The sequence below is a fragment of the Oncorhynchus keta genome, unplaced genomic scaffold (assembly GCF_023373465.1).
Source record: "Oncorhynchus keta strain PuntledgeMale-10-30-2019 unplaced genomic scaffold, Oket_V2 Un_contig_244_pilon_pilon, whole genome shotgun sequence".
Taxonomy (NCBI): domain Eukaryota; kingdom Metazoa; phylum Chordata; class Actinopteri; order Salmoniformes; family Salmonidae; genus Oncorhynchus; species Oncorhynchus keta.
In genome coordinates this window covers 125941-150989 of record NW_026283942.1, presented here as the reverse complement: position 1 = coordinate 150989, position 25049 = coordinate 125941, and the positions used below count along the sequence as shown (strand labels likewise).

The following is a 25049-nucleotide window of genomic DNA, read 5'->3' as shown; positions in this document are numbered from 1 at the left end:
GACGCTGCTCTTATGTTCAGTAGTTCTTCTCGACTGTATGTAATGAAACCTAAGATGACCTGGGGTACCAATGTAAGAAATAACACGTAAAAAAACAAAAAACTGCATAGTTTCCTCGGAACGCGGAGCGAGGCGGCCATCTCTGTCGGCGCCGGAAGTGATAGCTAATCCATCAACAATAGTCATTTACAACATTAACAATGTCTACACTGTATTTCTGATCAATTTGATGTCATTTTAATGGACAAATAATGTGCTTTTCTTTCAAAAACAAGGACATTTCTAAGTGACCCTAAACTTTTGAACAGTAGTGTCTAATGTGTTATTTTTGTTTCATTCACTTCTCACTTACCTCCCTGCTGTTCCCTTATGGACATTCTATCCATTTTGTTTTCATTTAACTATTCGCTCTATCCAGTACCTGGAAAAGGGGCCTTCTTGAATGTGGGCTTGTCCCTGCCAAATCGTTCCCAAACCGCTCTTTTAAAAAGAAAATCCCCTCTCTCCTAATACACTATTTCTTTCTTCCTCTGTCCAGAGCTGCCGTATGGCTGGGAGAAGATTGATGACCCTATCTATGGCAGTTACTACGTAGAGTAAGTCCTCCCCGCAAACAGAAAAAATTCCCAGGACATTAGCTAACATTCTCATTAACTTCTAATCAGGTTTTGATCTAACATTAGGATGATAAGGTAACATTCCACCAACATTTAGAAAGCATTTTGTTAGCAGAATTCCCAGGACGTTAGCTAACATTCCCATTACGTTCAAATTCAGTTGTGGTTTAACATTAGGATGATACAGTAAAATTAGCAGAAAAAAATGTTTCTAAGGACATTAGCTAACATTCCCATTCGGTTCAGGTCTAAATTAGCATTATAATATTCAACAAACATTTTAAGAATGTTCAACAATGCTGTTCTATGGAAATGTATTTCTATCTTAATTAGTTACACTGTAAAGGGGGTACTTGTGGCAAGAAAGTTTATTTTAGTATTTTTTTCTATTGAATTTTTACTCCTTTATCCCCAATTTCGTGATATCCAAGTGGTAGTTAGCCTTGTCCCATCGCTGCAACTCCCGTACGGACTCGGGAGAGGCGAAGGTCGAGTCATGCGTCCTCCGAAACACGGCCCTGTTAACACTGCTCGCTTAACCCGGAAGCCAGCCACACCAATGTGTTGGAGGAGATACTGTACAACCGAAGTCAGCGTGCATGCGTCCGGCCCGCCATAGAGTAGCTAGAGCACGATAGGACAAGGACATCCTGACAAAGCCTGAGATCTAACCCTGGTCTGTAGTGACGCCTCTAGCACTGTGATGCAGTGCCTTAGACCGCTGCGCCACTCGGGAGGCCACGAGTGGCAAGTAAGCTATTGTAATATTCACAGTTACTTATTTACCACTAGCTGCTTGTAAGTTAATAGAATATCAGATCAACTGACTGAACTATTGTACTGTAAAAAATACAATGCTACTATAATGCTAAATTAATACATTGAGACTGTTTGTTTTACTGTAATTAAATGGGATTGTTGCAAGCTGGTTGGTTGCTAGGTAATGTGTTTACATACAGTACCATTCAAAATACAGCTTTTTTTTCACCGCTCACATCTTCCCACAATACAGCTTCATTTACAGTATGCTGCAGTGTAATGCTTTCACAGTATTTTTCTGTTTATAATAGACACATTTACTGTAGAAATTACAATTTTCCAATATAGTGTACTACAATAGCTACTGTTGGGTATCCACAGACTTAGTACAAAATCCTAACATGACACCTTCATCTCAATCATGCATTGGTTTCAATTTTAGCTATGTTCACCGATATTACGTTAGATGTGTATTAGTCAATGTGTATCTGTATCCCGTGAAGAAGAGAACCCAAAACCCACTGATGCTGCTGGATTTCACTGTCATAGTCCTATTCCCTGCAGCCACATCAACAGAAGGACCCAGTTTGAGAACCCCGTCCTGGAGGCCAAGAGACGACTGGAGCAGCAGCAGCAGATGCAGAGCCAGGGACTGTCAGCTCTGCCCTTACCGACTATTTACAGAGGTACAGCCACACCTCTATACTTGCATGAGTTACTTGATGTGGAATAGAGTTCCATGTAGCCATGGGCTCTATGTTGTACTGTGCTCTGTTCTGGACTTGGGACTGTGAAGATACCTCTGGTGGAATATCTTGTGGGGTATGCATGGGTGTCTGAGCTGTGTGCTAGTCTTTTAAACTAGTAGGGATGAAGGTCAATCTCTCCTCTACTTTGAGCCAGGAGAGATTGACATGTATTTTATTAATGTTAGCTCTCCGTGTACACTTAAGGAGCCAGCCGTGCTGCCCTGTTCCGGTCTAATTGTAAAGTTTCTAAGGCTCTCTTTGTGGCACCTGACCAATTTAGCCAAGGACTGTCAACTCTGCCCTTACCTGGTATTCAGAGGAAAATATATACACAGTGTCAGCCCAGACCACTGCATACAAAAAACTACTTCCCCTACTTCTTAATGTTTTTTACACTAAGTGTAAGGAGAGATAAGAACACTTGCTCTTTCCATGACAGACTGACCAGGTGAATCCAGGTGAAAGCTATGATCCCTTACTGATGTTAGTCGTTGAATCCACTTCAATCGGTATAGATAGAGGGGAGGAGAGAGGTTAAATAATGATTTTTAAGCCTTGAGACAATTGAGATATGGCTTGTGTATGGGCAAGACAAAATATTTAAGTGCCTTTGAACGGGGTATGGTAGTAGGTTCCAGACACACTGAATTGTGTCTAGAACAGCAATGCTGCTGGGTTTTTCACGCACAACAGTTTCCCGTATGTATCAAGAAATGTCCCAAGAAATGTCCACCGCCCAAAGGACATCCAGCCAAGTTGTCAGAACTGTGGGAAGCATTGGAATCCACATGGACCAGCATCCCTGTGGAACGCTATCGACACCTTGTTGAGTCCATGCCCTGATGAATTGAGGATGTTCTGATGCCAAAAAGTGGCGGGTGAAACTCAATATTAGGAAGGTATTTTTACTACACTGTGTATAAACGACACAGGCATAACATGGTTCTCTGTTGGTAAGAGCGTCACGCTAGCAATGCTAAGGATGTGGGTTCAATTCCCACAGAGATCAAACAAACATATCTTAAAATGTGTACACTCTTTGGATAAAATCGTCTGCTAAATGGCATATCATATTACGTACAGACACTCCACTTATAGTGAACGCTGTTGTAGTGATTAAATGCTTAGTGATAAAGTTGTCCTGCATGGATGTAACACTGCCAACTCTAGTCCACATGTAATCCCCACTCCAGTCCAGGCTGACCATTTCTGATTTGTCTCCTCCATTTTTTATCCCTATATATCCTACTGTCTTAACAAAAAATATATTTTTAAGAAGTGTGAATATTCTGGTGTATTTAACTGGCCTACTCTAATCTCACCCTCCCATTCTCCAGAGAAGCCCCCGTTCACACGGGACCCCACACAGCTGAAGGGCTCCTTCTTGTCAACGGCTCTCCAGAAGAGCAACATGGGATTTGGCTTCACCATCATTGGAGGGGACGAGCCGGATGAGTTCCTGCAGGTCAAGAGTGTCATACCTGAGGGCCCAGCCGCACAGGATGGGAAGATGGACACAGGTACTGTACAGGAACTAACCACACACACACACGTCCCCAAGATGCAGTATAAAAATATATATTTGAACTTTAAAAAAAAAATCAAGGCATCCAGCTGCAATACAATTTCTAGATCCCTCAACTTTGGGGCAGAAAAGTTCTGAGTTGACTCAACTGAGTCAAAAATGTGTACACTGAGTTGACTCAACTGAGTCAACATTTGTCAAAGTTGAGTAAACAAAAACATTATATTGCATGTCGTTGCCTTGATTTTTTAAAGTTGACTTAACTTTTGTATTGAAGTCCTTTCAAATGAACTTCTTAGTGATCTCTTCGTGCGCCAATCCCGTTAACTGGATTGATTTGACAACACCCAGTGAAATAGAAGCGCGCCAAATTCATGAATCATACACCGGTTTAAAGATTAACTTCTTGTTAATCCAGCCACAGTGTCAGGTTTCAAAAATGATTTACGGCGAAAACAAACCATGCGATTATTTGAGGACAGCACCCATTAAACAAACCCATGAAAATCACATTTCAACCCGCCAGGCGCAACTTAAAAATCAGAAATAACGATATAATTCATGCCTTACCTTTGAAGATCTTCTGTTGGCACTCCAATATGTCCATTAAACATCACAAATGGTCCTTTTGTTCGATAAATTCTGTCGTTATATCTCCATTTATTTGGCGCGTTTGATCCAGAAAAACACCGGTTCCAAATCGCTCAACATGACTACAAAGTATCTATATAGTTACCTGTAAACTTGATCCAAACATTTCGAACAACTTTCCTAATCCAACTTTAGGTATTTTTAAACGTAAATAAATTAAATCAAATTTAAGACGTGATAAACTGTGTTCAATACCGGATTTAAACAAGGTGGAGCGAGCTTTGAAGTCGCGCGCCCCAACCACAACAGTACACTAGACTCGACCCTCGTTCTGAACAGCCCTACTTCTTCATTTCTCAAAGGAAAAACATCAACCAATTTCCAAAGACTTGACATCTAGTGGAAGCGATATGATCCACATTGAAAACCCATTGAAAATGGAGGTTTGTCCTCGGGGTTTCGCCTGCCAAATAAGTTATTTCATACTCAGACCATTTTAGAATGTTTTCTATCCAAATCTACCAAATATATGCATATCCTAGCTTCTGGGCCTCAGTAGCAGGCAGTTTACTTTGGGCACACTTTTCATCCGGAAGTGACAATAGTGACAACTAGCCTTAAGAAGTTTTAACAATGTGAGGATATCATCACCTTAACTATTGAACACCTTTTTTAACCTTTATTTAACTAGGCAAGTTAAGAACAAATTCTTATTTTCAATGACGGCCTAGGAACAGTGGGTTAACTGCCTGTTCAGGGGCAGAATGACAGATTTGTACCTTGTCAGGGGATTTGAACTTGCAACCTTTTGGTTACTAGTCCAACGCTCTAACCACTAGGCATGCTATTCACTGACAGATTTGCTGTGTGTTCCTGTCTGTAGGCTCTTGTTATTGGGCTACACACAATCCACAAGCAGGTTATTTTTTTTCGTCTGACTGGCCACTACATAATAAAAGCAGGTTCCCAGCATTCTCATGCTGCTATATTTATTGCTCAATTATTTGAAAAGGCATATTAAAAAAGTAACTGCACATAACCTCCATCCAATCTATTCGAGTGCAGGTTATGGATTTCTTAATTTGTGTATGCCATTCTAAGTAAAAAATGTCCACACATTTTATTTATATATAAGTATGTGCAGACCAGATTAAACTGAGAATAGTGTGTAAGCATATTAAGTTCTTGTCAAATTGTGAACGAGAGCTAGATGGTGTGGGCAGCTTGCTCAAGAAACAGAGCAGAGCGCTTCTTTCATACAACTTTTTGCATCATTCCTTTTGAGTTTTTGCATCATTCAGCCTTAGAGTGTATTAGAAATCAGAACATTTTGCCTTACACTTGTATCACAGCTAAAGTTGCATAAATAACTCTGAATTAAGAATATAGGAGTACCCGTTTCTTTGTTAACCGCTCAACACAGAATAGCCGTATGTTCGCACTCGCTTGTATTGTATTGTTCCTACTATAAAATAATGCCACAGAAATTAGAAGCAAATCTTGCCCTCTAAATTAACTAGTGTGACTCACAGCCATTTGGCATAGACAGATCAGGGCCTAACATAAGGACGACTCAGAATATGCTATTCTGTTCTTCTGAAATAGGATATACATTTTTTATTTTTTTAAATCATAATGTTTCTTTAGACCTACCTAAAATTAATTTAAATGTATTTATTGTGATGGCATAGGCTATATTAAATAGATTAAGACTTTTTAAAATGTAGATGTTCCAAAGATCCGCATCAGTGGCTTGTAGACTATGCATGGAAGCTCGAGATACTAAACGTGTTTGTTAATTAACGGTCAATTATCGTGAGAACGGCAGCTATTTGAATGACAACCACTGACTGACAAAATATCATGACCGCCAAAGCCCTAGTCCAATGTGGCTCCTTTCCAGTTTGAGTCCTGATCCAATTAATGGACCAGACATTGTTCTTTCAAATCTGTTCAGACTAACCAGACCCGATAAACAGGTAAAATAATCTTAGAACAAATCCACCCACATTTTTTATATATCTGATGCATCATATTTCCTTCATCAAATAAATGTCTTGGTTCTAAACTGGTCCCTGTCAAGTAAAATGGCTATAAATTAAAGTAAAATACAACTTGCTGAAAGGCACACTGGGTAAAATATTCATGTATTTAAGCCAACACAGTATTTTAAGTTGCAGAGCTCAGCAAACTAAACACTCATGTGATCAACTCAGCTATTTGTGTTGCAAAGGCTGATTTAAATATTTCCCCGTTCACTCCATTGTTTTTCAAAATAAACTCGCATTGAGCAAAAAATCATTGCGTTAGTGGAGTATTCCATGTTAGGTCAACAATTTCCCAATTTGAAGTCCAGCTAACTTGAATATTTAAGCTACATGGACTTTTTATAAGTAGATTTTTTTTAAACAATGTGTTCCTAATCAACTTTGTAAAATAGATCAAATTAGCAAACCATGTAATCTGAGGCCACCTTGTGTGTGTGTGTGTGTGTGTGTGTGTGTGTGTGTGTGTGTGTGTGTGTGTGTGTGTGTGTGTGTGTGTGTGTGTGTGTGTGTGTGTGTGTGTGTGTGTGTGTGTGTGTGTGTGTGTGTGTGTGTGTGTGTGTGTGTGTGTGTGTGTGTGTGTGTGTGTGTGCTGTGTTTAAGTGTTCTGAACTAATTTCACTGTCTTGTGATTGCTGTCTCCTCTCTTTGACATTGCTAAAATACAACACACCAACATGCACAAACAGACACACACACCATCTCTGGCTGCGATTAGTGCTGAAGGATTGTTTCGAGAATACTGATTGGAATATCTTCAAAGATTTATCCAACCAAGACTAGGGCTGTGGCGGTCACAAAATGTTGTCAGCCGTGATTGTCAAGCACATAACTGTCTCACAGTAATTTACCATTAATTAACATAAACACCTTTAGCATCTCTTGGCTTCCAAACATAGGATACAAGCCACTGATGCAGACCATTGGAACATCCTGTTGTTAAAACCTATTAGGGATAGGTGTTCCGCTTCTTGTTAATCCAAACACAGTGTCAGATTTCAAAAATACTTTACGGTGAAAGCATACTATGCGATTATCTGAGGACAGCACCCAGCACACAAAACATTAAACAGTAACCAGCCAAGTAGAGGAGTAACAAAAGTCAGAAATGGCAATAAAATTGATCACGTACCTTTGATCTTTACATGGTTGCACTCACACGACTCCATGTTACACAAGAAATGTTTTGTTTTGTTCGATAAAGTCCCTCTTTATGTCCAAAAACCTTGGTTTTGTTGGTGCGTTTTGTTCAGTAATCCATTGGCACAAAGCGCGATCACAGGCAAACGAAAAATCAAAAAAGTACCGTAAGTTAGTAGAAACATGTCAAACGATGTTTATAATCAATCCTCCGGTTGTTTCTGTCATAAATAATCAATCATATTTCAACCGGACAATATCTCCGTCAATAGAAAAGTAAAAACAAGAGAGGCGCACTCCCGGTCATGTGCAGGAAACATCTCTGGAAATGTCCACTGTCCTCTCATTGAAAATGTTGTTTCTCCCTCCTTTTCCAGAGTAATAGCCTGAAACAATGCCTAAAGACTGGCCATATGTAGTGGAAGCCATAGGGATCGTGAATTGGGTCATAAGTATTTGTATGATGGACAGGCTTTCAATGGAAAAACAGCCATTTCAAAATAATAGCATTTCCTGGGTGGATTTTCCTCAGGTTTCCACCTGCCATATCAGTTCTGTTATACACAGACATTATTTTAACAGTTTTGGAAACATGGTAGTATTGGATAGTGTTTTCTATCCAATACTACCATGCATATCCTAGCTTCTGGGCCTGAGTAACAGGCAGTTTACATAGGGCACCTTATTCATCAAAACTACTCAATACTGCCCCCGGTCCCAGAAAGGTTAAAAGTATAATATATCCATGTCATATAACCTACACCTTCAAAATAAATCCATTGTTTATTTTAGACAGGTCTAAGAAACATATGAAGAATACTCAGTTGTCCTTAGGTATGTAAGGGAAGACCCCCCTGAAATGGACAAAAACTGAATGGGAAGTCATTGGCACAAGACAAATCATATACACGGTGTCCAATACCACTCAATTCGGCGTTGTTTCATTCAAAGTTGATTGCAAATGCCAAGTGTAACACTCCAAAAATCCAACAGATGGCGAGTGCGCTCCACCGTGATTTTTCATATTGCAAATGTAAGACAAGTCAAGCCCCAAGAGTACAATTTGGATTTTTTTTTTTTTTTTACGTATCACCCCCTTAAAAAAGTGCTTTCTGGACCGTTTTTCAAATTTTTTACAATTTTTTTTGTCAATTACACATGTAAGAACTATGAATATACTTTTGTCAAATTTTATTATCATTATTATTATTTATTTATTACTTGTATTTAAGGCATATGTTTTGTCCATTTGCAATATGACTTCATGGGGAAGTCAAAAATAGCAAAACATTTGAAAAAACGTATCACCCCCTTAATTAACTTCTTACGGTATAGGGGGCATCATTTTCACTTTTGGATAAATAGCGTGCCCAATTTCAACTTCCTGCTGCTCATGCCAGGAATATAAGATATGCATATTATTAGTAGATTTGGATAGAAAACACTGAAGTTTCTAAAACTGTTTGAATCATGTCTATGAGCATAACAGAACTTATGAAGCAGGCAAAACCCCGAGGACTAATCGTTCAGATTTTTTATTTTTTTGGTCTCTATCTGTTCACTGATTGGCAAACAATATTTCTTAGGAAGCCGTTTTCAGTTCCTACCGCTTCCATTGGATGTCACCAGTCTTTGGAATTTGGTTGAGGTTATTCATTTGTGCAATGAAGAAATAGGCCATCTAGGAACTGGGTAACACTGTTGAGAGTGCGCAAGACGTGAAAAGTAGCATGGTTTGTTGTCTTCCTGTATTGAACACAGACCCGTCTACAATTTGATCGATTATTAACGTTTAAAAAATACGTAAAGTTGTATTACAAAAGTAGTTTGAAATATATTGGCAACTTTTGAAATAATTTGTAGTGACGTTTTGTTTCTTGGAAGCTGTTTTTTCTGGATCAAACGAGTCAAATAAATGGACATATGGACGGAATTAATCAAACAAAATGACCAATTGTGATGTTTATGGGACACATTGGAGTGCCAACAAAAGAAGCTCGTCAAAGGTAATGCATATTTAATATTTTATTTCTGCGTTTTGTGTAGTGCCTGCAGGGTTGAAATATGCTACCCTCTTTGTTTTACTGTTGGCTTATCACATAATAGCTTCTTATGCTTTCACCGAAAAGCCTTTTAAAAATCTGACATGTAGGCTGGATTCACAACGAGTGTTACATGTGTGATTTAATGAACGTTTGATTTTTAAATAATTTTTTTAAATTTGCGGCATTGCATTTTCCCTGTTTTTTGCCCAAGTGGGACCGCAACCGTCCCCTATACACTAAGTTAAAAAAGTGCTTTCTGGACCGTTTTTCGAAATTCTTTCAATTTGTGTCAATTACACATGTATAAGAAGTGTATCAACATGCTTTAGTCATTTTATAATCATTTGAAACATTGTTTTTTTTAAACTTGTGCATAAGGCATATGTTTTGTCCATTTGCAATATGATTTCATAGGAAGTCAAGTCGAAAATGTGAACATTTTTTCAAAAACCTATCATGTCCAAATGCAATATGAAAGATTTGAAAGTGCCAAATCAGGATGTTATGTCCATTTGCCATGTACGATCAATGGAAGTCGGTTTACAAACCCAAAAGTCAGTGAACCATGTCCAAAAGGCATTTATACTGCCTTTGGGATAGGCACGGGTGCTCCCTACCCAACCGTGGACCACTTGCTACCCCATAATGGCATTAAAAAACATTTTAAAAGTGTGCTCCTGGTAACCCGTTCAAATCACCAGGTGTACTGCTGTGCATTTGCAGTATGTTTCAATGTGCATTTACCATCATGAATTTGTCATGCTCAAAAATACTGCACAAATGGAAAATTGACTGGTCTGATAAACTGTGCATTTGCAATATGTTTCAATGGGCATTTACCATCATGAATGTCATGCTCAAAAATCCTGCAGAAATGCAAAATTGACTGGCCTGGTGAACTCGGGATGGCCGGGCAGTGATAGTGGTTCCTCTCCATCTCTCGTTGGTGTTGATTTCAGAATGTCATTTTGGTGATGGTACCTCACTGTTTAAACATATTGCAAATGGAGAAATGTCAGCCAGCAAGTCACCATTCATCAGTCAATTAGATATAATTTTGAAACCAAACTGACACAAACTGACATCACACCCGCTTTTTCCAACTCGTTTAGATGCCAACTATCACATATTTCGGAGCTGGCTCAAAATTCACAGCGCCTTCTGTTCAAACCATAATGGAAACATAAAACACTAAGTTACGTTCTAGCTGCGGGTCCAGTTCTGACATTATATGTAGGCCAAGCTGAGGTGACCCTGAATCCCAAGTTTCGGCTCGATAGGTAATTCGGTGCCCGAGCAAGACCTTAATTGGTGCTGAAAATCCACCTTTTTCCATGCCTTGCTACGGGGTCCTTGAATGAGCTATCGGACAGAAATGTTGGGGTCCGTCTATGGGCCGAGCCGGTTTCAATGGACCTAGTCTTGCGACTCTGGGACTTTTCTAAATGTCGTCATTTTTGTAATGGTCAAAATGAATTGAAGTCATTGCAAATGTACGAGGCTGTTTCTCGGTCCGAGAACCTTCTAGAGCCACATAACTCACCACGCACTATCGACCTGAGCTCTTGAACAGGTTTCTAAAGTTTCAGAACTCTAAATCTGACGGTTCTTTAATAGTTCGAACAAAGTTAACTATTGCAGGCTCTGTATGTCTCTACGCACCACACTGTGTCCCTCTGTCCAAGCTGTGTGTGAGTTTTTCTTGGAATTTTTATGGGAGACATGACTGATTTACAGTTCATGAGGGTTGCCTAATCACACATATGAAGTTTTGGAATGATCTGACTTTTTTAACCTTTCGAAACAGCCCCTGTGACACCAATTATGGCACTTCCAGGTGCACAAGAAGCTAAAAGTAAACATATCCTCATTGCATTATGCTTTTACAGAATCCTGAGTTAAGTCTATACGTTAAATTACGATAGATAAATGGCTGGTTCTTTTTTTTATTGACACCGTAGGTTCATTAACTTTGACGTGAAGCGGAAAAATTGCTCTATTTTCATTTTTGACCTTTAATCCCAGAAAAATGGCCATAACTCAAAAACCGTTGAGGCCTGGACGCCATCTTGTTCGGGGCAAACTGCCCATTATGCCAAATCTATGCTCACCAAGTTGTCTTTGAAGTCTTTTCCGTTTACGAGATAAGGTCATGTCGTGATTGGTGATGTTTTGTACATTTGCAATATGATTCCATTCGCCCTCTTGTGGGATTTACCGGGACAGCGGAAAAATGACCAAAATTTGAATTTGATATAAAACGGAAACCGAATGTCCGAGAGGCTTAGTTTCATGACTTCCTGGAAGATCTGGCCCTGCTGCACGGCCTGCCGCCGTCCACAAATTTTAGAAACGTTGTCGGACGTCTAGTAAGGGACCGTACATTTGCAATGTGGACTTTCTCACTAACCATATGGCAAATGTCAAAATGTTCCCTTAAGGTATGGTATTGATCTGCCTATGCCATATGGCTGTGGGCTACGCTAATTAATTTAGCAGACAAGATTGTTAGAATTCCGTGGCATTATTGTATACAGAATACAATTGAACAAAACTAAGTAAAAATTGAAAGGATACTTTCCCCAAACAATGAGAGTGTGCGCACATGAGGTTATTCTGTGTTGAGGTGACCCATCAGGCTATTATTAGGTTATTACTATTAAATTATTTACATATTTTGCATGTTTTGCATGTTATTTTGGCATTAATACTAATATTAATAATAATATTAATAATATGTCACAAGTTTGCAAACAATGTAACAAATAAATTAAAATCATTGAGTTAATAAAGAAGCATACACACTGTCTCTTTTTTGCTTTCTTGAGTAAAGCAGCTCCAAAATACTCCCGTTTCAGCCTCGCTCAGTGCTTTCTATGGTGTTGGGGTAGCCAGCAGAAAATACGGAGCGTAGGGGTTGGTAATGTTCTCTAGTTGCGCTGTGATTGGCTCAGCGTTCTGTTACTCATGAGGACACTACCTCACCGCAAAATCTACAGGGAGAGCTCGAAAATTCAAGCCCCTTGGGTGCTGCCATAGAGTTACATTAGAAGTGCCCATCCAAGAAGGCTCAAGGTCATTGGCCACCGATAAAATGACATCAAATCACGCTATATCTACCGTAGCTTTTGATTGTGGACTGGAAACTCGGAAATCTCAGACTTTAGTGAGACCAAGGCCATTCTCCCCCGATTGCTCAGTTTAACCGGGCGGCCAGCTCTAGGAAGAATCTTGGTGGTTCCAAACTTATTCCATTTAAAGAATGATGGGGCCACTGTGGACCTTCAATGCTAAATAAATTATCTGTGCCTCGACACAAACCTGTCTCTCTACGGACAATTCCATCGACCTAATGGCTTAGTTTTTGCTCTGACATGCACTGTGAACTGTGGGACCTTATATAGACAGGTTTGTGCCTTTCCAAGCCATGTCCAATCAATTGAATTTACAACAGATGGACTCTAATCAAGCTGTAGAAACATCTCAAGGATGACCAATGGAAACAGGATGCAGCTGAGCTCAATTTCGAGTCTCATAGCAAAGGGTCTGAATATTTATATAAATAAGTTATCTGTTTTTACAGATTTGCTAAAATAACTGTTTTTGCTTTGTCATTGAGGTATTGTGTGTAGATTGATGAGAAACATGTTTAATTTAATACATTTTTGAATAAGGCTAATGTAACAAAATGTGGAAAAAGTTAAGGGATCTGAATACTTTACGAATACATTGTATAGGCCTATAGGCTTGGCTACACGAGGTGAGAGTATGATTCGAAAAAGTTGCCCAAAAAAGAATTGTTTCTTGCCTTATGCTGGGCATCATTCACAAGTGATACTATATTTTTCAGTGGCAGGCTAATATTGTCACCCATCAGAATATTCTTGATTTAATCTTGTCTTTACAAAGACTAAATAGTATGTGTGTGACATTTATTTTGATTTAGAATTAACCGATTATCATGCACCTGTCTCGAAAAAGGGGTATGGGAAAAAATACGTCATCGGGGAAGCTTTTCCCGTGGTTCATTCTCAGGTTGAAGCCTGCTTGACAGAGACCCTAAGCTGCTAGCCATCAAGTTGACGAAGTTGTAATAAATGAACGGTTCCAACGCTGCAGGAGCTGTATCTACTAAGCTTTGTTTCAGCACAAACCAGATCACTCAGAGTTCCAATGCTAGGGTTATAAGCTTGAGGTGGCTTCCTTGCTCGCCAGCCTACGTAAGAAACTGGGGAAAACGCAGAGTAGAATGTTTACATTTTCTACGCCTGTGGCTGGACGGTGTTCACGCTCGTTGGACGCATCTCTGCCTTGTCGTCTGTAGTTATCTCACTGGCCCATTTTGCACAGAGCTCCCCCATCTGATAGCGGAGTCAAAGGAGCACAGCAAGAGGAGCAAGGCAATCCACGTTGGTCGCCTTCCGCAAAGCAGTCTACACTCCTAACGAGAAACCCAGAGAGGATACAAACGAATAGTTTCACAGTCCTGGAGCCTGATGCACCTTTGGTCACTGGAGCTACAGTGCCTACTTCTACAATTTTGAAGTTGACATCTGGAAATCTGTCCCTGCTCTCGATCGAGCGGGGCATCTCCATCTGTCAGAGGCCTGCACCAGGTGCCAGGAGCAATGGGCTCAAGTTATCCTGCCTCTCGCCCATCCATAAAGAGTTCTCCGATTCTGGGCAGCTCCATGGTAAGAAATATTACTGTTCCTGGTGCAAAAACAATGTCCTATCCCGGAGCTTGAATAAATTACATTACTAAGCTGCACCCAAATGTTCTATGTCAAGACATGGAAATCGATTATAACGTAGTCCATATGGGTTTTAACGACATTTAAGGGCAGCTCTAAACAGTTGAAACTGGATTTAAGAGCTGATTGCTAGACACCAAGAAAATAACCATCGTATCTGGCCAAGTGCCCTCTCTTAGTCGTGGCATTGAACACTAGCAGGGTTTTCTTTACAACTGGCTACGTGATTAATGCAAGCTCAATGGGTGTAACTTTTGTTGACAATTTCAATACCTTTTGGAAACAAAACATGTTTTATGAGGATGGGATCCACCCAAATCATTTGGGTTTCCTGGATCCTTTCACAGCATAAGGCTGCATTGAGACAATGACTTATCATTGACCCAAGCCCAGCTAATCCCTACCATTGTGATGCAGAGTTGTCATAATTCTTCAGCAAATGCACACCGGGGGCGTTGGTAGACACAAAGTAACCTAATTTGTCCCTCTAGCTGCCCTGAATGCCTCTGCTGATCCTACAGCTATTTTATGTGCCTATGAACCAGATGTATACTGTTAGCACTGAGGCGGTATACCCTAGGAGGAAGTCCACTGTGTGCAGCTCACCCTGCACTAACATAAATAACATGAGCATATCTACTTCTGCTAAACGTCCCAGTAATGCAATGAAAACTATGCAAGCATCCCAGAAGAAGTGCTTAAAATAGCCCACGTTAACATATGCAGCTTAAGACAAAAAGGTTTGATAAAATAATTTGCTTGTTTTATTTATTTAACCTTTATTTAACCAGGTAGGCAAGTTGAGAACAAGTTCTCATTTACAATTGCGACCTGGCCAAGATAAAGCAAAGCAATTCGACACATAAACAGATGTAACAGATGACATTCATATTCTGACTCTCAAACTCACTGAGATAACTGTTGATAAAGTGGTAGCAATACAAGGTTATAACATTTTCAGAAAACGTAGTAATGCCAATGGTGGAGCTGTTGCTGTTTATTTTCAGAAAAACATTCCTGTAAAGATTAGAGGATCTCATGTTCAGTAATATTGAAGTAATTTGGTTACAGGTTCATCTGCCTCACCTAAAGCCCATTCTGGTGGGAAGCTGCTATAAACCACCAAGTGCTAACAGTCAGTATCTGGATAACATGTGTGAATGCTTGATAATGTATGTGATAGTTACGAATCTCTTTGGCCCTGCAGTCTAGGGGGTATGGAAACAAGACCCGTAACATAACTCATGCAAATTATAACAGTGAAAACGTGCAACTTATTTACCACCAAACACTCAGGGTTTATTTTTTAAACACACAGGAATGGACAACTCAGTGGATGGTCCACCCAGTTCTGACTAATGTCCTTTAGACAATATTTACCTATGGGTAGTGTAATGCTCATGGGCGACTTTTCTTGGTACCCCCTTTTCCCATCATCAAACAAAGCAATACTCACAGGTTAATTATTAACATACAAAGTGACATGTAGTTGCAAAAACAAAAGAGAGCTCTCCAGAGAGAACTAATTGGGATGCTTTTAAAACAAGGGAAAGGGGATGTGATTGGGTAAGGGAAAAGGAGCAGGTGTGTCTACAGATTAGCGAGTGATTGGTGACTGATTGGCGGCACCTGTGAATAGGGCAGAAGGAAAGAAAATACACACACAGGAGCCACACACAGGATACCTGTATCTGTAACAGATATCAACAGAGAGATATATCTTCTGGGTGATTTAAATATTGACTGGCTTTAACAAGCTGACCACTCAAGAAAAGCTTTGAACTGTAACCAGTGCCTGCAACCTGGTTCAGGTTATCAGTCAACCAACCAGGATAGTTACAAACAGCACAGGAATGAATTCATCAACATGTATTGATCACAACTTTACTAATGCTGCAGAAATGTACATGAAATCAGTACCCAGATCCATCAGATGTAGTGATCACAATATAGTAGCCATATCTAGGTAAACCAATGTTCCAAAGGCTGGGCCTAATATAGTGTATAAGAGGTCATACAATACGTTTTGTAGTGATTCCTATGTTGTTGATGGAAAGAATATATGTTGGTCCGTAGTGTATAATAAGGAGCAAACATATGCTGCACTTGACACATTTATGAAATTGCTTATTCCAGTTACTAATAAGCATGCACCCATTAAGAAAATTACTGGATTGATGAGGAATTTAAAAATTGTATGGTGGAGAGGGATGAAACAGAAGGAATGGCAAATAAGTCTGGTTGCACAATCGATTGGCAAACATATTGAAAATTGAGAAATCATGTGACTAATCTTAATAAAAAGATTAAGAAACTATAGTATGAACCAAATATAAATGACGAAGAATGATAGTAAAACGCTTTGGAGCACCTTAAATCAAAATGTGTAAAAAAATATAAAATTAAAAAAATTAAAAAGGCAAACTCACCTCCAACATTCATTGCATCAGATAGCTCATTCATCACAAAACCCACTACTTTCATGATTTTTTTCATTGGCAAGATTAGAAAACCTGACATGCCAGCAACAAAGGCTGACACTATACATCAAATTATATCTGACCAAATTATGAAAGACGAGCATTGTAATTTTTATTCCGTAAAGTGAGTGTGGTGGAGGTGAAATACTTGTCTATCAACAATGACAAACCACCGAGGTCTGACAACTTGGATGGAAAATTACTGAGGATAATAGCGGACGATATTGCCACTCCTATTTGCCATATATTCAATTTAAGCCTACTATAAAGTGTGTGCCCCCAGGCTTGGTGTGAAGCAAAAGTCATTCCGCTACCTAAGAATAGTAAAGCCACCTTTACTGGCTAAAATATATATACACTGCTCAAAAAAATAAAGGGAACACTTAAACAACACAATGTAACTTCTTCTTCACACTTCTGTGAAATCAAACTGTCCACTTAGGAAGCAGCACTGATTGACAATAAATGTCACATGCTGTTGTGCAAATGGAATAGACAACAGGTGGAAATTATAGGCAATTAGCAAGACACCCCCAATGCTGGCGGTTCTTTCACTCTAGTGGTAGCATGAGACGGAGTCTACAACCCACACAAGTGGCTCAGGTAGTGGAGCTCATCCAGGATGGCATATCAGTGCGAGCTGTGGCAAGAAGGTTTTCTGTGTCTGTCAGCGTAGTGTCCAGGGCATGGAGGCGCTACCAGGAGACAGGCCAGTACATCAGGAGATGTGGAGGAGGCCGTAGGAGGGCAACAACCCAGCAGCAGGACCGCTACCTCCGCCTTTGTGCAAGGAGGAGCACTGCCAGAGCCCTGCAAAATGACCTACAGCAGGCCACAAATGTGCATGTGTCTGCTCAAACGGTCAGAAACAGACTCCATGAGGGTGGTATGAGGGCCCGACGTCTACAGGGTGGGGGTTGTGCTTCCAGCCGTTTGGCATTTGCCAGAGAACACCAAGATTGGCAAATTCGCCACTGGCGCCCTGTGCTCTTCACGGATGAAAGCAGGTTCACACTGAGCACGTGACAGACGTGACAGAGTCTGGAGACGCCGTGGAGTACGTTCTGAGGCCTGCAACATCCTCCAGCATGACTGGTTTGGCGGTGGGTCAATCGTGGTGTGGGGTGGCATTTCTTTGGGGAGCCGCACAGCCCTCCATGTGCTCGCCAGAGGTAGCCTGACTACCATTAGGTACCGAGATGAGATCCTCAGACCCCTTGTGAGACCATATGCTGGTGCGGTTGGCCTTGGGTTCCTCCTAATGCAAGACGATGCTGGGCCTCATGTGGCTGGAGTGTGTCAGCAGTTCCTGCAAGAGGAAGGCATTGATGCTATGGACTGGCCCGCCCGTTCCCCAGACCTGAATCCAATTGAGCACATCAGGGACATCATGTCTCGCTCCATCCACCAATGCCACATTGCACCACAGACTGTCCAGGAGTTGGCGGATGCTTTAGTCCAGGTCTGGGAGGAGATCCCTCAGGAGACCATCCGCCACCTCATCAGGAGCATGCCCAGGCCTTGTAGGGAGGCCATACAGGCACGTGGAGGCCACGCACACTACTGCGTCGGGCCGAGCGGCAGGGCTAGACCTACCGGGAAGTCATCAAATGAACTTTGTCGGACATTCGGTTTCCGTTTTATAAAATAATAAAATTTTGGTCATTTTTCCACTGTCCCGGAAAATCCCACAAGAGAGCATAAGCAATCATATTGGGATTGGACAAAACATCACGAATCACGACGGGGCCTTATCTCGAGAACGGAAAATATTTCAAAGCCGAAACTTGGTGAGCATAGGTTTGGCATAATGGGCAGTTGGCCCCGAACAAGATGGCATCCAGGCCTCAACGGTTTTTGAGTTATGGCCATTTTTCTGGTATTAAAGGTCCAAAATGAAAATAGAGAAATTATTTTTCCACTTCACGTCAAAGTCAAGGAGCCTCCAGTGTCAATAAAAAAAGAACCAGCCATTTATCTATCGTCATTTAAGAGAAATCGTACAATGACAGATTGGTGATGTTCAAAGATAGGTGTTTTTTTTTCAACGGTTACAGATCCAGTTGCAGGGTGTTCATACGAATCTTTTTAAAGTGTGCTGTGGAGCTCTGCGAGATTTCTGTGATTTTCTATGATTTTCTGAAATAACACACACTCACTAAACCCTCCGTAAATAACTCAGTTCTTCACGTAAAGACTTAACTCAGGATTCAGTAAAAGAATACCCCAATGAGGATATGTGTTGACTTATAGCTTCCTGTGCCAACCGGAAGTGCCATAATTGGTGTCTCAGGGGCTGTTTCGAGGGGTTAAAAAAGTCAGATCTTTCCAAAACTTCATATATGTGGTTAGGCAACCCTCATGAACTGTAAATTGGTCATTTTTCCCATAAAATTTAAAAGGAAAACTAAACCACACACACACACAGCTTGGAAGTAGGGACCCATTGGGGTGCGTAGAGACATACACTGCCTGCATTAGTTAACCTTGTTGGAACTTTTAAAGAACCGCCAGACCTAGAGTTCCGAAACTTTAGAATCCTGTTCTAGACCTCAGGTTGATAGTGCATGGTGAGTTACGTGGCACTATAAGGTTCTCGGACCGAGAAACAGCCTCGTACATTTGCAATGACTTCAATTCATTTTTGCATCACGAAAATGACGACATTTAGAAATGTCCCAGGGTCGCAAGACTAGGTGCATTGCGACCGTCTCGGCCCATATAGACAGACCCCAACGTTTCTGTCCGATAGCTCATTCAAGGACCCCGTAGCAAGTCTTGGAAAAAAAGTGGATTTTCAGCACCAATTAGGGTTTTGCTCGGACACCAAATGACCGATCAAGCCGAAACTTGGGATTCGGGGTCGCCTCAGCTAGGCCTATACAAAACATAAGAAATGGACCCACAGCTAGAACGAAACTATGTGTTTTATGTTTTTTTTATGGTTTGAACCAAAGGCGTTGTGAATTTTGGGCCAGCTCTGAAGTATGTGATAGTTGGCTACTAAACGAGTTGGAAAAAGTGGGTTTGGTGTCAGTTTGTATCAGTTTGGTGTCAGAATGATATCTAATTGACTGATGGACGGTGACTTGCTGGTGACTCTTGTCCATTTGCAATATGTTTAAACAGTGAGGTACCATCACCAAAGTGACAATCTGAAATCAACCCTAACGAGCGATTGAGATGAACCAGAATCACTGCCCAGCCGTCCTGAGTTCATCGGGCTAGTCAATTTCGCATTCCTGCAGGATTGTTATAGCATGACAAAATCGTGATGGTACATGCCCATTGAACCATATTGCAAATGCACAGTGACTTTGCAAAAGTGAGAAAACATAAACAAATGGACATGATGAAGTCAACACAACGAGCGATGGAAAGGAGCAACTATCACTGCCAGGCCATCCTGTGTTCATCAGGCCAGTCAATTTTGCATTTCTGCAGGATTTTTGAGCATGTCAAATTTCTTATGGTAAATGCCCATTGAACCATATTGCAAATGTACGTGCACTTGCAATATGATTCAACTGTGAAAAAACATCACAAAATGGACATGATGAAGTCAACACAATGAGCGATGGAAAGGATCAACTATCACTGCCAGGCCATCCTGTGTTCATCAGGCCAGTCAATTTTGCATTTCTGCAGGATTTTTGAGCATGTCAAATTTCTTATGGTAAATGCCCATTGAACCATATTGCAAGGGGTGATACGTTTTTGACAAAAAAAAACATTTTTTCAAAATGTTGCTTTTGGATGTTGACTTGGGTTACATTTCCAATATGAAAAACCAAGGTGGAGCGGATTCGCCACCTGTTGGATTTTTAAAGTGTTACAACTGGCAATTGCCATATGGCATTTGCAATACACTTTGCATGAATCAACGCCGAATTGGGTGGTATTGGACGATATGTATATGGTTTGTCCGATGCCAATGACTTCCCATTCATTTTTGTCCAATTCCGGGGGGTATTCCCTTACATCAAAGTTGGATCAGCCTGTAGTGTGGTTTTCCACTTTAATTTTGAGTGTGACTCCAAATCCAGACTTCCATGGGTTGATAAATTTGATTTCCATTGATAATTTTTGTGTGATTTTGTTGTCAGCACATTCAACTATGTGAAGAAAAAAGTATTTAATAAGAATATTTCATTCATTCAGATCTAGGATGTGTTATTTTAGTGTTCCCTTTATTTTTTTGAGCAGTGTATATATATTTTTAACCTCTATTTAACCCAGCCAAACTCTCCACTAACCCGAACGATGCTGGGCCAATTATGCGCCGCCCTATGGGACTCCCGATCAAGGCCGGTTATTATACAGCCCGGGAAAAAACCCGGGTCTGTAGTGACGTCTCTAGCACTGTGGCACTTGGGAGACCATAATAGCCGACCAATCAGCCTGTTTCCAACCCTCAGTAAACGTTTGAAAAAAATCATGTTGGACCAGATAGAATGCGATTTTAACATAAACAAATTGACAACAAATTTTCACCTTTCTTATAGGGAAGGACATTCAACAAGCACAGCACTTATGCAAATGACTGATTATTGGCTGAGAGAAATTGATGATAAAATTATTGTGGGGGCTGTTTTCTTATACTTTCAGTGCGGCTTTTGACGTTATCAACCATAGTGTGCTGCTGGAAAAACATGTGTTATGGCTTTACACCCCCTGCTGTATTGTGGATAAAGAGTTACATTAAAGAACACCCTCTGTGTTCTGTTAGACAGGTAAGCCTCTCCTACATAATCCAGGAGGTATCAGAAATTCTCCAAGGCAGCAGTCTAGGCCCCTTACTTTTTTCAATCTTTACTAACGATATTCCACTGGCTTTGAGTAAAGCCAGTGTGTCTATGTATGCGGATGACTCAACACTATACATGTCAGCTACCCCAGCGACTGAAATGACTGTAACACTTAACAAAGAGCTGCAGTTAGTTTCAGAGTGGGTGGCAAGGAATAAGTTAGTCCTAAATATTTCTAAAACTAAATGCATTGTATTTGGGACAAAACATTCACTAAACCCCAACGGAATCCTGTAATAAATAATGTGGAAATTGAGCTAGTTGAGATGACTAAACTGCTTGGAGTAACCCTGGATTGTAAACTTTCATGGTCAAAACCTATTTTTATTTATTTTATTTTAACTTTATTTTAATAGGCAAGTCAGTTAAGAATAAATTCTTATTTTCAATGACGGCCTAGTGGGTTAACTGCCTGTTCAGGGGCAGAACAACAGATTTGTACCTTGTCAGCTCGGGGATTCGAACTTGCAACCTTTCGGTTACTAGTCCAACGCTCTAACCACTAGGCTACCCTGCCGCCCATTGATACAGCAGTTGCTAAAATGGGGAGAAGTCTGTCCATAATAAAGCGCTAAACTACCTTCTCAACAGCACTATAAATAAGGCATGTCCTACATTATTTATTTACATTTACATTTAAGTCATTTAGCATTTATCTGGGCCCTATTTTTGTCGCACCTGGACAACTGTTCAATCTTGTGATCAGGTACCACAAAAAGGGACTTAGGAAAATTGCAAATAGCTCAGAACAGGGCAGCATGGCTGGCCCTTGGATGTACACAGAGAGCTAAAATTAATAATATGCATGTCAATCTTTTGGCTCAAAGTGGATCAGAGATTGACTTTATCACCACTTGTATTTATTTGAGCTATTGACATGATGAATGCACAGAGCGGTCTGTTTGAACTACTGGTGCACAGCTCGGATTCCCATGCATACCACACAAGACATGCCACAAGAGGTCTCTTCACTGTCTCCTGGTCCAGAACAGACTAAGAGAGGCACACAGTACTACAGAGAGCCATGACTACATGGAACTCTATTCCACATCAAGTAACTGATGCAAGCAATATATTTAGATTTAAAAAACAGATAAAAAATACATCTTATGGAACAGCGGGGGCTATGAAGCAACAGAAACATAGGCACAGACACATGCATACACATTCACACACATTGTGTGTAATTTTGCTGGACACCAGGAAAAGGGATCCATAATAAATACAAATACATGCAAGCCAGATAGGCTATACTCCTGTTGTAAATGTTTTGAAAACTTCTTTAGGATCGATGTCCCTTCCACTTGACGGTTGAACTAATGTAGGCTAATGTGATTAGCATGAGGTTGTAAGTAACAAGAAAATGTCCCAGGACATAGACATATCTGATATTGGCAAAAAGCTTAAATTCTTGTTAATCTAACTGCACTGTCCAATTTACAGTAGCTAATACAACGAAATAATAGCATGATATTGTTTGAGGAGAGTGCATAATTTTCTTGGAACCAGTTATTGGTACTATTTGAATGGAAACACTGAAGTATGTGGAAATGTGAAAGGAATGTAGGATAATATAACACATTAGATCTGGTAAAATATAATTAAAAAAAAAAAGTTTTTTGTATTATCATCTTTTAAATGCAAAAGAAAGGGCAAATATATATTATTCCAGCCCAAGTGCCATTTAAATTAGGGCCTCTAGATGGCAGCAATGTATGTGCAAAGTTTTAGACCGATCCAATGAACCATTGCATTTCTGTTCAAAATTTGTATCAAGACTGCCCAAATGTGCCTAATTTGTTTACTCTTAGGGCTGATATCCCGCTAACGGGATCCATATGACAACAGCCAGTGAAAGTGCAGGGCGCCAAATTCAAAACAACAGAAATCCCATAATTAAAATTCCTCAAATATAGAAGTATTTCTCAACATTTTAAAGATACATTTCTTGTTAATCCCACCACAGTGTCCGATTTAAAAAAAACTGTGCCCTCTCCTCAAACAATGGTATGGTATTCCTTCACTCTAATAGCTACTATAAATTGGACAGTTAGATTAACAATAATTTAAGCTTTCTGCCAATATCAGATACAGTGGGGCAAAAAAGTATGTAGTCAGCCACCAATTGTGCAAGTTCTCCCACTTAAAAAGATGAGAGATGCCTGTAATTTTCATCATAGGTACACTTCAAATATGACAGACAAAATTAGAGAAAGAATCCAGAAAATCACATTGTAGGATTTTTTATGAATTTATTTGCAAATTATGGTGGAAAATAAGTATTTGGTCACCTACAAACAAACAAGATTTCTGGCTCTCACAGACCTGTAACTTCTTCTTTAAGAGGCTCCTCTGTCCTCCACTCGTTACCTGTATTAATGGCACCTGTTTGAACTTGGTATAGGTATAAAAAAACACCTGTCCACAACCTCAAACAGTCACACTCCAAACTCCACTATGGCCAAGACTAAAGAGCTGTCAAAGGACACCAGAAACAACATTTTAGACCTGCACCTGGTTGGGAAGACTGAATCTGCAATAGGTAAGCAGCTTGATTTGAAGAAATCAACTGTGGTAGCAATTATTAGGAAATGGAAGACATACAATACCACTGATAATCTCCCTCGATCTGGGGCTCCACGCAAGATCTCACCCCGTGGGGTCAAAATGATCACAAGAACGGTGAGCAAAAATCCTAGAACCACACGGGGGGACCTAGTGAATGACCTGCAGAGAGCTGGGTCCAAAGTAACAAAGCCTACCATCAGTAACACACTACGCCGCGAGGGACTCAAATCCTGCAGTGCCAGACGTGTCCCCCTGCTTAAGCCAGTACATGTCCAGGCCCGTCTGAAGTTTGCTAGAGAGCATTTGGATGATCCAGAATGAAGATTGGGAGCATGTCATATGATCAGATGAATCCAAAATATAACTGTTTGGTAAAAACTCAAATTGTCGTGCTTGGAGGACAAATAAAGCTGAGTTAAATCCAAAGAACACCATACCTGGGGGTGAAGCATGAGGGTGGAAACATCATCTGGCTGTTTTTCTGCAAAGGGACCAGGACGACTGATCCGTGTAAAGGAAAGAATGAATTGGGCCATGTATCGTGAGATTTTGAGTGAAAACCTCCTTCCATCAGCAAGGGCATTGAAGACGAAACATGGCTGGGTCTTTCAGCATGACAATGATCCCAAACACACCGCCCGGGCGACGAAGGAGTTTCAAGGTCCTGGAATTTTTGGAGGGAGTTGAAAGTCCGGGTTGCCCAGCAACAGCCACAAAACATCACTGCTCTAGAGGAGATCTGCATGGAGGAATTGGCCAAAATACCAGCAACAGTGTGTGAAAACCTTGAGAAAATGTTTGACCTCTGTCATTGCCAACAAAGGGTATATAACAAAGTATTGAGATAAACTTTTGTTATTGACCAAATACATATTTTCCACCATAATTTGCAAATAAATTCATTAAAAATCCTACAATGTGAATTTCTGGATTTTTTCTCATTTTGTCTGTCATAGTTGAAGTGTACC

General features: G+C 40.4%; 1 protein-coding gene across 1 annotated transcript in view; it reads left to right on the top strand.

Moving 5' to 3' along the window:
- Positions 1 to 312: 312 nt before the first annotated feature.
- LOC118373220 (membrane-associated guanylate kinase, WW and PDZ domain-containing protein 2-like) overlaps positions 313 to 25049 on the top strand; it is a 132105-nt gene continuing 107368 nt past the window's right edge. The window contains exons 1-3 of the mRNA XM_052505639.1: positions 313 to 596; positions 1941 to 2062; positions 3463 to 3645. Coding sequence (XP_052361599.1) covers positions 2014 to 2062; positions 3463 to 3645 — 232 coding nt within the window. The 5' untranslated portion in view covers positions 313 to 596; positions 1941 to 2013. The remainder of the gene's footprint in view (positions 597 to 1940; positions 2063 to 3462; positions 3646 to 25049) is intronic.